The sequence below is a fragment of the Salminus brasiliensis genome, chromosome 18 (assembly GCF_030463535.1).
Source record: "Salminus brasiliensis chromosome 18, fSalBra1.hap2, whole genome shotgun sequence".
In the NCBI taxonomy this organism is placed as follows: Eukaryota; Metazoa; Chordata; class Actinopteri; order Characiformes; family Bryconidae; genus Salminus; species Salminus brasiliensis.
The window spans coordinates 21,201,944-21,216,678 of NC_132895.1; the positions used below are offsets into that span (position 1 = coordinate 21,201,944).

The 14,735-nt window shown below is 42.0% G+C and overlaps 1 protein-coding gene across 2 annotated transcripts in view; it reads left to right on the top strand.

Annotated features, from left to right (window-relative positions):
• Nucleotides 1-451: 451 nt before the first annotated feature.
• Nucleotides 452-14,735, top strand: part of pcxa (pyruvate carboxylase a) — a 188,635-nt gene continuing 174,351 nt past the window's right edge. Inside the window, exons 1-5 of one of the 2 annotated variants that reach the window (XM_072661594.1) lie at nt 452-865; nt 7,728-7,869; nt 7,965-8,149; nt 11,988-12,153; nt 14,037-14,182. In XM_072661594.1, coding sequence (XP_072517695.1) covers nt 7,728-7,869; nt 7,965-8,149; nt 11,988-12,153; nt 14,037-14,182 — 639 coding nt within the window. In that variant the 5' untranslated portion in view covers nt 452-865. Of the gene's footprint in view, nt 866-3,810; nt 3,959-7,727; nt 7,870-7,964; nt 8,150-11,987; nt 12,154-14,036; nt 14,183-14,735 lie in introns of those variants that run through there. The other variant, XM_072661595.1, reaches the window with a different exon arrangement.

The window sequence follows — 14,735 nt, forward strand, 5'->3', positions numbered from 1 at the left end:
ATATAGCTACATATATAAACTATCGTAGTTACCCTGCTGTAGTATAGCTAGTTAACCCATAAATTAGCTAGCTGTAGCACAATCAGCTAATCCTATACATGTACTCCTAAACCAAGTACACTTTCGTTTAAAGCCATTAGCCTAGTTTGAAACCTCCGTAGTGCACTATAAAGGGAATAGGGAGCCATTTCAGGTTTAGCATAGCATGTAGCTAGCGACATTTAATCTAGCATGGCTCGTCCCGCCCTCCCAGTAGGACGTGCAGAGCGTACGGCGCAGTGACGTTTAATATGAAGAGCTCGTTTGAGTGACAGACGAGAGGACCAATAGCGTCGCTCTAATCTCGAACTCAACCAATTAGGTCAATGACAAGCGTGTTAAAGGGTGGGTGGGACTTTTGGGCGCTGTCACTGACCAATAGATAGGTGGCACAGAGACGGGTGGATTACTAATTCAAGAAAAGTAGCTAGCTAGTTGTGTGTGGTTGTGTTGCCTCTAACGTGTCAGTGTATAAAGACAGTCAACAGAGGGTGATTTTAGCCTGTTTGCTGCAGTTCGGCCCATTCCGTGTACTGTTTTATACCTTGGATCAACATCGACAATAAATATCCTGGCATCCTGTGGGAGACTGGGCCGTGCCGTCGCACGCACGCTGCCTTGAATTGTAAACAGTCATATGAGGTGTAGAGGACCGGAGCGCAGGCTTTACTGATTATACAGTGGCGTGTCAGCCCCCTTTTAGCGTACATTTGCTATTCACAGAAAGTTGCGCACAGGGGCCGGGTCTGTGCTGCTTAGGTCGGACGGTTATTGAGACTCTGCATACGACTCCAGGCACGTAATTTTCGCGAGAGGAGAAAAAAAGGTAAGCCTTCTGTCATCGGTGTACATTTAATATAGCTACAGCTGAAACGTGTGTGTATTTTAGGCAAAGCTAGCTAAGCAGGTTGTGCTGTAGCACACTGTTCCCATCACACGAGGTTGAACGGTGCAGACTGGCTGTTAGAAGAGCTGCTAGCTGGTTTACTCTTACCTCTGAGTTGTCATCATAGTGCCTAGTGCTACTTCCTAAGATTGTCCAAACTTGACAGTGCGTGCAGTTGCCTGGCTAGCACTAGCATTTTCTGTGGGGGTGTAAACAACGTGTGTAGTCCTTAGACCACATTTCACCTAGACCTCAGGGCAGAAGAACCTCTGTAGGGGTCTGTAGGGGGTTTCTTTAGCTGATTGAATCGAGAGCTGACCGTGTAATGCACGTGTTCATGTTACAAGTACATGCTGCTCTTACAGCCATACTACAGAAAGTTATGGCCACCGGCTAGCCAACGTCGTGGGTTAGAAGGGTGCTTATATATTTGTCTGAACACGAAATAACACGTAGACTTACTCTGACCCCTGTGAGGCAGCTGAGCAGATTTAGTTGACTGCATTACTATGTTTGCTTTTATTAGATATCATTGTTTGCGGTGTGATCATAAGATATTAGGCTTTTAGGTTAAAGTTCAGAGCACCTTCTAGCTAAATGTTACTGGTGCTTGTGGTGATCTGGCATTGGTGGTGTTTCATCACAGGCTTTTATCACCACACATCATGTCATCATGTTGGTAATCATATGGAGCTATTACTGTTTACAGATGCATCAGCCCATATTTACCTGTCAGCCAAAATTGCTACAGTCCTCCTAAAGCATACCTGTGTGCTGTAAACCAGCCTCATGCAGTCCCTGTCCCTTCAGTTCCCCTGATTTTCCTCCATATTTCTGAATGATTCATGCAGAAGTTTACAGAGTCCGATTTCTTAACAGTGGCTGTGATTTCAACCAGGGGTCACAATGTCAACAATACAAATATATGCATTTAATTTAAAATCCAAAACCACCAGTGGACCTACGAGTGCCTTAGGTTTTTATATGTATGTTGATAAAATTAAAACACTGATACATTTTGAGGAAATAGTTTTCTTAGGGCACTATTTTACGTTGGAGCACCCTGCATGTACCTCTAAGGCTAGGAAGGAATAATAATAATAATAATAATAATAATAATATTAATAATAACAACAGTTTAAGCTAAAGACATCTCTGAAAACTGTGGTAAAACTTTGCCCCAGACATCAGGCAGCGTTATTGTCGTACCTCTTTCAGGTAAGAAGTTTCAGTGAGGTAGTTTTTGGGACGTTAAATGCTTTGGATGTCTGGGTCGATCCCCACCACTGTTAAGAAATCTGACTCTGTGACTCTGCACAGTTTCTTTACACTGGAGCATTTCACACCAACCACTTTAAATGAGTTCCCCTGTAGGTTCAAGCCCTTATATCTATATGTTGTAGCTTTTGATACAAGTGTAACGCTGTTAAAATAGGTATTGCTGATTGTGCCAAACTACACTATGACCTTCCTGTGCATTTGCGGCAGCTGGCATGCTGTTAACTCCCTCCCTGATCTACCTGAGATTTCTGCGTGTTCTGCAGGACCTCTTGTATTTTGTTGTTGTTTTTTTCTGTTCTCTGGTACTAAAGCGTGTGTGTGTTCTAACCTATTTGGTTGTATTGCCGTAATTCACGGTGTTATGTGGTAAATAAATGTTCAAAAGCTCGTTCTCCAGTAAGGACAGGGACCGCTGCTTTATGTGCACTCAGTGCACCCTGACAGCAGTGGAAATCGGGTCAGTGTGTTGGTGAGTACTGGCTCTGCGTTCTTCAGTACAGAGGGGGAAGTTTTTTTATAGGTTGTGAGAGCACATCTGTTTGCCTCAGAAAGTGGTTTCCTGGAAGTTGAGAGAAGCAAATGCCTTAAGCTAACATGCTTAGATGCCATGCTGTAATGATGAAACGTAAGAGGGGGGGTTAAATCTATCTGCACTCTTGATTTGGTCTTGAAAAAGCGACAGCTTAGTCAGTGCTTTACCTCTTGACTGATTGCTTATGAAGGCCAGCAGGTGTCAGATAATATGATACTATGCAGACTATCTGGCTATGCAAGTCATGGACAGATGTGGCATTTCTAGGGATACTCATACTGATCTGGACTCTAGACCTGGAATACTACCAACTGTGCTATCACACGTATTTAGTCTTGGCACATGCAAATTGTGAAGTTGGCAAACTACTGCACACACAAAGGCCGCTGTGTCCAAAAGCTGCTTCTGTTTCTGCTCTGTTGTTAAACAGTTTCTCTTGTAAATTTCGTCCAGGAGCATAATGGGACATAATCTCAATAGTAATCTAGTGGCAGTGTTGCAGACCGTGACCCTGCAAGATTCTCAGTCTTTGCAAAATCATTTGTGAGTAAGGACAATTGGTCTATAGACGTGAGAGAGTGTCATGTGAGTCTTTTAAAAAATATTTCCAGAGTCGTTCATTAAATGGTTAGCATTCAAACAGCTGTTTAACGCTACGAACAAACACTGCCGTTGAGGTTGTTGAAAACAGGTTTTTGCTCTTTATGGTGGAGATTTCTGAAAAGCAAGTTTTCAGTGTCTTGAGTCTGGTTGTTGCAGTCTAATGACAGGGTTTACTGTTTCGTTACACAAAGGTGAGCTGGCCTGCTCATGTGAATGTTTTCGGGTCTTTTAAATTTTCCGAAATGGTGAAGACATTTTCAAAAATGTCTAGATTCATGAGGGTGGAGCCTTAAACTGCAGAAAAACAAACATTCCCCTGATAAACAACATGCAGTACTTGCACCAAACCTCTGATCACTTAGACTTTCTGCATCTCTACAGCTCTGTTGTTGTTATGTTACTGAAGACACACCCTTTAATTTGTCTATGAAGAGAGTTATAATCTTGTGTTTCACACGTCTTTAAATTGTTTGCCAAGAACAAGAGGACTAGCACTGAAATTACAGAAGGCTTTGTGAAACCGTCTAAGCCACTGGAGGCGCCTCCCAGTTCCAGAGGGGCGTTCTTATTTCCACCAACACAACACTCCGGCCGCATGGCCATCCCTCATTGTTTTGGTGAGCCTGATTAAACTGATGGAATGTCGTCAAAAATCCTGTTTTCTCTCCAGACCGACCTCAGCAACCAATAAACTGCCATATAACTTCATAACTCTGCGTCTCTGACATGCCAGTCCAATTTTCAGCTTTCACTCAGCCTGTGAGCTCTGTTCATCCTCGGCTCTCTTCTTTTACATGTTGGTACAGAACAGTCAGTGTATTGTTGACCTGCCTGCGGAATGCGGCCCTTAGAAAGAGCGAGAGAGAAGAGAATAAAGAACTGGGCCATTCAGAGAGAGACTGGCAGAAGTACAGGCCGAATGAAACAGGACACCTTAACTGCACTCCTGTGGTTAAACTGAGTACACTAATGGAAGGAAGGAAGGAACGAACAAGGACCTTGATTTTGTTGCAATGCCAATTTCTGCCTTTTTGTTTGTTTTGTTTGTTTGATTATCATTTTTTTGATTTTGACATTTCACCTCCATGGCTCATGTTTCTTCATGAACATAACGAAAAGCAGTGCCTGCTTTAGGCCTTGTTTGGTCTAATATATATTTTGATGCTTCATACATATAACTGTTGGGCTTTCAGTGATGTCTTGGAACTGTGGCTGAGGCTGCCGTCCAAGAAAGAAGCCCCCGCTCCATAATGAACACCTTCAAGCCTATAGAGTACAGCTGACCACATCGACAAAGAAAGAGTTTTATTGTCAGATGAGAGCGACTAATGTAGAAATACTCAAACCAGCCTGTCTAGCACCTATACTGATGCCCTGAGATGACGTTCTCTTCCCTGATCTGGTGATTGATGTGAACGTCATGTATCTGCTACATGACGTTCACGTTAGCTGATTCAATAAATGCATGAATAAGTAGATGTACAGGCCTTTCTAATATAATGCTGTATATCCTGTAAACATTGAATTTAGGTTAAATGTAATAATTGATCAGTCTGAATCTTGCTGTCATTCAAACATACTTAAAAAATATATAATATTGGCACATAAGTCACATGATTAAGAGTAAGTGGCATATTTTGAGTCCAAAAGCTGGTATGTTGCCCTTTTTGTTGTTTTCTCCATCCTTGAGAAGATCCCTCAAGCCTGTCCAAACTGCTACACAAACTAGGCAAAAAAACCCAAACAAACACAATTACAATTGTGTTTTTCCACTGCATAAGAGATCTCAGCACCTTTCCAACACCGTTTCAGCTTCAGATTGTTCGGCCTGGTTGTGTGGTTCAGGCTTGTATACAGCTTTTTGATCAGACATGCGGTTTCCACGTAGCAGTGGATTTTTCACGGAAGCTGTTCCCATAGGAAAGAATGGAGTAAACAAATAATTGTTTACTCCAACCTCTTGTGCCACAACGATACAAATTCACTAGTAGCACCCAGCCTACCACAGAGGGTGCCACACCACTTTGCAACACCCTAGCAACACCTGGGGTACTATAGCAACTGCCTGCTAATGCTGTAACAAACCGCAAAGCAACACTTTCCTAGCATCCAGTTGGCAACCACTTGGCAACAACACAGTGACCACCTAGCATCATAGCAACACCATAGCAACCGTCTTGCTACATTATATCAGCCACTTACAACAACAGCATAGCAACAACCTGGGATACCATAACAAACATTATGCCACCCACCATAACAATTCCCATTGCAGCCACCTGTGATACCAAAACTATCACCTCACTGTAAGTGATCAGCTGTCAACTAGCAACCACTTTGTAACACCATAGAAACCACCCTAGCAGCTACGTATCAAAACAGTGTCACCGTAGTGATCATTAGCAAGTGCCAGGTAATTGCCTGGAAGTCTCTTCTTTTAGGAAATGAAGAAGTTCCCAGTTCTGTTGTTATTGTGCCTGAATGTCTATGAATGTTTTTGGCAATGTGAAACTGAAGCTATGGAGGACAGAAAAACCTGATGTAAAGTAAATGTAAAAAAGTCGTCCGTTTGGCAACGTTTTCGTGGAATGAAGTCCTTCCCATGAAGGAGCGCTCACTTTCAGTTCTTCTCCGTATTCTCTTCATCATCACCCCCCCCCCTCTGAGTTTAATATCTGTTGTTTATTCAGGTGCTCTGCTCTGTTCCTCTCTAAGTCTCCCCAGCATGGTCGTGTAGCAGCAGCACAGCAGTGTACGGTGTACAGTTCCTCTCCCTCTGAAAGGCAGAAGTGTGATTGTGTTGGTGAGGTTTTGAGGTCGATGAGTGAACGCAGAGCGTCTGAATTTAGGTGACAGACTCATCAGATTTTTGATGTGTGTGTGTCTGTGTGTCTGTGTGTCTGTGTGTCTGTGTGTCTGTGTGTCTGTGTGTCTGTGTGTCTGTGTGTGTGTGTGTGTATGCTGTGTTCTCTGCCTCAAGTCTTTATGGCTCAGTTTTCTGTTCACTTCTCTCAGCCCCTCAAGTCCACTGCAGTTGTATCTTATCAGGTGTTCTACAGTAGCTCGGCCTGAGCAGCTAATCTCACCTCACTTATCTAAAGGTCTGATGTTGTGTAGACTTCCATCACAATCTTATCTGAACAACCTTTTTTCTTTCCCTGTTTCGCTCCACCTTTCTGTCTGTCTGTTCTGAATATGTCGGAACAATGACTTACTTTCTTGCTTTTGACATCAAAATTCGTCCATATGCTAGAGCTGGGCGGTATGACAGTAAATGCGTATCATTGGTATTTTGAGGTTGTATTTTAATGTATTCATATATGAACTATTTTTGCCAGTAAAACTGACTGTTAAATTGCCTTCTTTTTAAACTCCAGTCCTTTTAGAAACAGTAGGCCTGTCTTTATAGGTTGACAGTGGCTTACTTTACTACTGATCCACATATTTATTAACAGTGTATATTAAATATTTTTACTGAGCAAAATAAATAATATATAGATGGATAAACCTGTGATTACCGCATTCTTTAAAACGGATCTTTAGAAAGTTTAGGAGCTCTACTTAGGGAAGTTCAGTTTCACCTCAGAAAGCCTTTGGCCTCTTAACATTACTGTAGCATGTTCAGACAGTGCTTGGCAGTGTCTGACACACTGGTAGGTGTGTGTGTGTGTGTGTGTGTGTGTGTGTGTGTGTGTGTGTGTGTTGTGGAGAGAGTGTAAAAGAGAGAGAGAGAGAGAGAGGTGGTTAATTATTTTTTTTATTTTTTTTAATTTATTGCGTGATTGTAGCTGAGGTGTCTCACAGACCACTCCCAAAGATCTTTTAGGATTTCTGATGTCTGTCTCTCCTCTGTTATCGCGGGTTCGCCAGCAGAAGCAAGCGGGTTTACTTGTACGTGAAATCAGCCCCGGAGATCAGCCAGGAGTGTTTCCGTGGTAGCCTAATGTTGCTAGCAACACAGTGCTAAGCATTTGAGCTGTTTGTGATTAGTCCAGATTACACAACACTAACTGTTGTTCTGCACTTTTTTTGTTGCATAATAGTATTACGGTATGTAAGAACGTAGGATGAATTTTAAATGGTATACTGAAAGGACTGCCCAGCTTCACCATATGTCATATGAAATTATTACATTTAGTATAGTTTTGTATATTATATAATATAGTTTTATTTTATTTAAATTAATTTTGATTCTCCTCCAACTTTAAGAGTTTAAGTTTTTTGAAGAGTTCAGGGTCAAGGTGGAGTTTTATGTGAATTCAATGAAGGTTTAATTTTTAATTTTAATATGAATTCTAAATATAATGTAAAATGTTATTCTTTGCATTTCTGTCTTTAGGCTTGTTTAGTTTAGTCTATTGTACTAAGGTTTGTCTTTGTGTACAGATGTTGCTGAAGTTGGGAGGGATGCGTGCTGCTCTGGGTGCGCTGGCAGTCCGGAGGGCATGCTGCCAGTCTCGCTCCGCTCACACTTCACCTCAGACACTGGAGTACAAGCCCATTAAAAAGGTCATGGTGGCCAACAGAGGTGAGTTGGGGTGTAGCAGTTGCAGCAATGCGTTAAGACACATTACACTGCGCCTGTGTAAAACTCCCCCATCTATATAAAACCTCTGTTTGCAGGAGAGATTGCTATCCGAGTGTTCCGGGCATGTACGGAGCTGGGGATCCGGACGGTGGCTGTGTATTCAGAGCAGGACACAGGCCAGATGCACCGGCAGAAAGCAGACGAGGCCTACCTCATAGGCAGGGGCCTGTCACCCGTCGCTGCATACCTCCACATACCTGACATCATCAAAGTGGCCAAGGTTCGGTTTGTCTGGTTTACTTCAGAAATTTTGTGACTGGACTGAACATAACTGTTATAAGTTGGAAACAGTGCAATCACCTGATTGGTCAAAGCAAAAGTTCAACACAAAAATGTATGCATTATAATTATAATGAATTATAATTATAGTTTTTTATATATATTTTTATATAAATATATATTTGCAATAGCTGCAAGCCTAAAACATCGCAAACCTCATTAGGGCTCTCCCGATTTGATCTCGATATTTTGAACTGAGGCATTGTTTTAACTTTACTTACATTTTTCTATTTTTAAGAACTTTTATTCGTTATTACTACGGAACTGCTGCACGAGTTCAGTCGTTTCAGGCTCAGGTCCAGTTGGCTACATTTAAAGCTACAGTTCTAAACAACAATCGTGACTGCAGTGGAGTTGTAAAAGTTTTCAAAGACCCAAGGCATTGAAAAAAATAAAAGAACCTGAAATTAGCACAAAACAAAAAGGTGGTTTGTAAACTAGGGGAATTTTGAAAGGTATTATACAACAGCACAATATACAAGCACCTGAAGAGAAAACACACCGGCCGTGGCCGTGACTGTGCAGTTTCAATTGAAAGTTTTTGCATTCTCGCGCACGGCAGTTTCGTCCCCAGTTACGTCTTTTTGGCCTCGGGTCCAGCTTTTATTAAGCACTGGTAAATCTTTATTAAGCTTTGTAAATTCGTTGTTCATGTAGCCACTAAATGCACTCATTATTAAATCGATATATTGATCTGCCAGCTACCTTTTCGGTGAATACGTGATCAGGGAAAAAAGGTTAAGGCCAGAATCTGGGCTTTTATATTGATTGACTGTGCCAGTGGGTGTGTTTGTGCACTTTGGGCTTGACTGGATATAAACCATATCTAATTATTCAGACATCATTTTAAGCACATTTCTTTGTGTAGGGAATGGCATCAATACAATAGCTTACATACACTTATATGTTACTATTTTGTGCTCAATTGAACTTAGTTGGAAGAAAATGGATCATTCTGATTAATCGACTAATCAACAAAAATAATAGATAGATGAATCCATAGCAAAATATTCCTTGGTGGCAGCCGTGAACCTCTCAATGAGTTGTTAAGTCATCTCAAATAGAGCAGTTTATGTGGTTTGACCCTGTATGATGTACTGTTATCTATAGACGATACTGTAGCATGACTAACCGCAGGAAAGCCACAATTTCATCTGTACTTTGGCCTTTTTATAAGTAAGTGCAGATCTGTAGATAGCCACAGAGATTGCTTAACCGTTAAGCAGTGCTGATTGGTGGGGTGTTCGTGTTCATTATTTGAACCACCTGTGCAAAACTAAGAGAGAAAATGGAAAAGGTTTGGAAAAGGAGTTTGAATGTTTATGTTAAAGTTTTACTAAATGATTACATTTAAGATTGCTGATTAATGGAAAATGTCATTCCACTAACATGCAAGTTTAACTCTCATATGAGTGTAAATCTTTGTTGTCAGACTGTGAAGTGTTATAAGCCTTAACAAAGTCTCGCCTGGAGTTTGAGTGTGAAGACTTCACTCTGGGTGAAAGTGTAAGATAGCAGCTGGAGTGCTCATGACCCCTATAGCACTCACATGATGTTCAGATTGAGTAGTACGAACTTTTTAAAGTCTGCACAGCCAGTTGGCATGATGGTGACGTTACTTGTGAATGTTTGAGATAAAGGAATGCTAATAAATTCTGAAGGGAGGGGAAAGGGCGTGCACACACACACACACACACACACACACACACACACACACACACACACACACACACACACACACACACACACACACACTAGGTATGAGCTGGGACTGTTTTTTCAGCACAAATTAAATGTTGTTTTGGGGCCTAAATTAGTTTGTCACTCTTGTCTAAAACTACAAGAATTAGCTTGGCTCACTTAGCCTGAGGCACAGATTAGAGTTACTGTGCTGGAATGGGAGGTGGTGAGTGTCTGGTGTCCGACCTGCTGCTGGAATCTGAGCAGTCTGCTTGGACATGGGCCACTGCTGAGATACACTTTAGTAATTTAGCCACAACTATGAGCTTTTTAGCCAAACTGTGCTGAGATGGTAGACAGCTGACTCTATGGAGAAAGTGTTGTTGTCGTCCAAGCGTTCTGTTTCTCACGTTTGTTCCCTGTCCATCTCTTTGGGTGTTTTCACTCTAGAATAGTTGCACACCCAGGACTAAGTCAGGGCTGGGTTGGGGGAAGGGCTTATTTTCACAGATCAGTTTTCAAGAAAGGAAAGTACTTCCAAATTCTAGATCGTTTGCAGGATTCCATGCTTTGTCTTGGAAATTCTCAAAAATGATAGACAACAGATCTGATGGTAGTTGCCAATAGGCCCATATCTGTTTTTCTAGATAATCTCAGTTCAGTTTGCTTACGGTTTTCTTTTTCTTCCCCCACCACCATGATGAATTTTGGAACAAGGAGTAACATGACATGATGAACCAATTACATTCTAAGCATGCATTGCCGGGAGCAGATGGCTTTCACATGCCCTGTACCAGCGTTCGCTTGAAATGAACTCCAGACCAGAAGAACCAGGGATCAGTACTCTGGACTGCCTCCCTGTGGTGTGTGAAAACAGCTTTTACACTCCAAAATTCAAAATTCAAAAAAGACCTTCAGCGCAAACGGGCCGTGGTCCGTGAAAAGGCTAAAAAACAGTGAGAAAAGGCCCTAAACTTCAGAAGCCTGGCCCACTTTCCCCCTACTCATTCATGACTTGTATAGTTCATGTTCACACTGATTGCTTTTCCTCAGTTCTTTTATTGTAAAAAGTCTTAGTATTAAAGGGCTTATATCCTACAAACAGCTTTAAAACTTACCAAACTCTCTGGACAAATGGAACAAAAGCTGTGCTCTGTTTTAGGACTGCACAGTAGATCATGTGGGACTCATTATCAAAGTATTTGCCCTCCCTGTACTAGCTAAAGTCTCTAACCAAGTACGACTTGTGAAGCTTGGGTTTCATTTGGTCCTTCAGGACAGGACAGGACAATGATCCCAAGCATACCTTAAAGTCCACCAAGGCTTGGTTTCAGAAGATGTTGAAAGGTTCTAGAGTGGTCGTCACAGTCGCCTTACTTGCCTGAATCTTTGATTGGATTTGAAGAAGACATTTGCAGACCCAAGAATATTGAGGACTTTGTCAATGAGGAGAATTGAGAGAATTGAGGACTTTGTCAATGAGGAATGGGCTAAGGTTCCTTAGGAATGCTGCCAGAAGCTGGCTATGCATCATATTTGCAGCAGGTCATAAAAGTAAAAGGGTGCTCTAGTAAGTACTAAAGATGTTCATCATGAAGGGGTTGAATAATTCGGAGATTGCAGTCATCATTGAAAGTGGTATTTTGTGTGAATTTGGCAAAAGCACTTATTAGCTGTTTTGGGCTATTTCAATTGCTTTTGTTTGATTGGTTTATAACAGCTGAAAGTTTGTAAATGTTGCTAATGAACCTAGTGAATCATTTCGATTGTTTGCTGAGCATTTAGACCAGCCTTTCATTTAAACCTCTAGAGGAATGTAAGTTATTGTGTTATTTTGAAATTACACTGCCAAATTGTCAGTGACTCTGTTTTCACTGTATTTCTGCATGTGACATATTTACTTAAAATAATGCCTGAAGGCCAATATATAACCATGTCCTGCCATTATATCACGGGTCCTCTTCTAATATAATTGCAGCATGATGTTTTATCTGTATTGTGCTTTTCTGCTGTGAACTGTGCTGTCTCTTTGGCTGGACCCTACTGCAGTAGCATGAATTGGTAACATTTCTGTTAACATTCCCCTCCCCCCACCCCAGGAGAACGATGTGGATGCCATCCACCCCGGCTATGGGTTCCTGTCCGAGCGGGCTGATTTTGCCCAGGCCTGTGCTGATGCTGGCGTTCGTTTCATTGGCCCTGCTCCTGAGGTCGTCCGCAAGATGGGGGACAAAGTGGAGGCTCGTGCCATCGCTATTCGTGCTGGTAGATTGATGCTTTATTTCTGGGTACCACTATTTGGGGGCTTTAGGCTAATAAAGTAAATATAGTATCTCAATTTCTACACTATGTATCACAGGATTTAGTCTTTTTGAGATTTTATCTGTTGGAACAGGGTTTTCATGATCATAATATCGATTTTTATACCAGTATTATAGGATCACAATTCTCAAGTCAAGTCAAGTCAAGTGGGTTTATTGTCATTTCAACTACATACAGAGTACACAGTGAAACGAAACAACGTTCCTCCAGGACCATGGTGCAACATAGACAGTGCATACAAAACACAAGTGCAACACAAACAAACAAGTGCGGACAGACAACACAGTACAGACAGAGGATAATAAATAATGACTGTAGTGTGCAAGTTGTGCAATGTGCGATAAATAGAGTCCAGTGAGGTAGTAAAGTTATTAGTGCAAATGCTTGTGCAAAAAATGCTTCCCATGTTATCTGGGGTAAATGGTTGGAAAGAGAGAGAGAGGGAGAGTGAACATGTACCAGAAAGATATCAGGTCAGAAGTTGAGTTGGGTTGAGGAGTCTGATGGCTTGGGGGAAGAAGCTATTGCAGAGTCTGGTCGTGTTGGACCGGATGCTGCGGTACCTTCTTCCTGATGGCAGGAGGGAGAATAGTCTGTGTGAAGGGTGGGTGGAGTCATCCACAATGCTGGTTGCTTTACACCACCCGCTGCATCCGCAAATGTCCATGACGGAGGGGAGAGAGGCTCCGATGATCTTCTCAGCTGTCCTCACAATGCGTTGGAGGGACTTGCGGTCAGAGGCTGTGCAGGTCCCAAACCAGGCAGTGATGCAGCTGCTTAGGATGCTCAATACGCAAATCACACTACGGTAAAATAATACCCAATAAATGACCAATATAATTCAGTGTATTCCATTTAAACTGGGAGAGCTAGTGAGTTACACCTAACCTAGCCAGCATATCCAAAAGCTAACAAGTTAGCTAGCTCATTTATCGACCCCTCTGCTGGTCTGGCATGTGTTTGAGCATTTGTCTGACTATCTGTTTGTCCATCCTTCATCCACCATACCAGCGTTCTGTGTGTATTGCCTGGATGCAGATCCAGGAACGTGAGCGTTACCTTCTTCTACCACATAAAATCTGGAGAATGTATGTAGTGAAAAATCGCTGCAGGATGTCGGCACCACCAGACGGTTCTCAGACAGGCCTGATCAGTATTTTTTATTTATTTATATATTTATTTTTTAAGCCATTTTCACAGAGAATAGAAAGTTACAGCATTAAATTGTTTGCCAAGTTTCGTTTTTGGAAGAAGTGTTAAACTTTTAGTATGTAGGGTAACTCTAGTCCTGATAGTAGAGCAGAACTTCAGACAACTACATCATGTGGGAGCCTTCCTCTAAATCTTTTGTTAATGAAATGTAAAGTTGTTGAGTGTTCAAGTACTGATGCTAACCACGTTATGTTCAGAAAAGCCTGTGACATGATTAACACAATAATAATAATAATAATAATAATAATAAGAAGAAGAATAAGAATAAGAAGAATTTGTATTGTAATTTCAGCCACTTCTAGTTGTTTGGTTCTGGTATGGTTAATCATAGTGTTTAAACCCCAGTCTCTAGCTGTTGTTTTCCTGCTACTTTTTCCAACAATAACCTTGATCTTGCCCTTGTGGGCAATGAAACTGAAAATATGTCCAGAAGGAAAAGGAAGCTAAGCTTTTCTTTTTACAGCGCTTTTCTGAACTAATTGAATTGCTTGAAATAGTGATTGGCATCAGTACAGGCTGTTTAGACTCTGGCCATACTGGTGGTAAACACCCACACTACGTTCATGGTGTATGTGTGTGTGACTGAGTGTGTCCCTGCATGTCCTCTCCCGCAGGTGTACCGGTGGTTCCTGGAACAGACGCTCCTATCTCCTCTCTGCAGGAGGCGCAGGAGTTCTCCAACACCTACGGCTTCCCCATCATCTTTAAGGCTGCATATGGGGGCGGGGGCCGCGGCATGCGGGTGGTCCGCGAGTACGAGGTAAAGCATGTCTGCTGCGGAGAGATGAGCCAGCCTCACTAAGGCCCTGGCTTCAGCCCTGGCTCTGTAGATAACCAGAGGACTTTGGTATGATTGCAGCAAAGTATAGCCAAAGTCTAGACTTGGATGCTGTTCTCATATAAAAGATACATCTGATGAACTGCATATAGACCCCATTTACAGCGGGTCACTTCTTCCGTCTTGAGTATCAGGATTATGAGTATCTGGATTAGGCAAAGTCACATAAAAATGCAGGTGTAAAAGCACCCAAGACTCGAAAAACGCGCCTAAGACCACCCAGCAGGTGGTTGGAGACGCTTTTGAGCTACGTTATATAGTAGTGTAAACACATCAGTCTCTCCAATACAAAAATCTGGATATCGGGACGAGAAAAATCCCAGACATTTCTTGCATGTATGTGCCAAGAAATATGGCAATGTCTGCCCCCCCCATATCATGCAGCCCTACTGTCCAGGCACATGAATAGAACAATAAAAGACAGAGTGTATGAAATATATAGGTTAAGGAGATATATAAAGATATACAGAGCTAA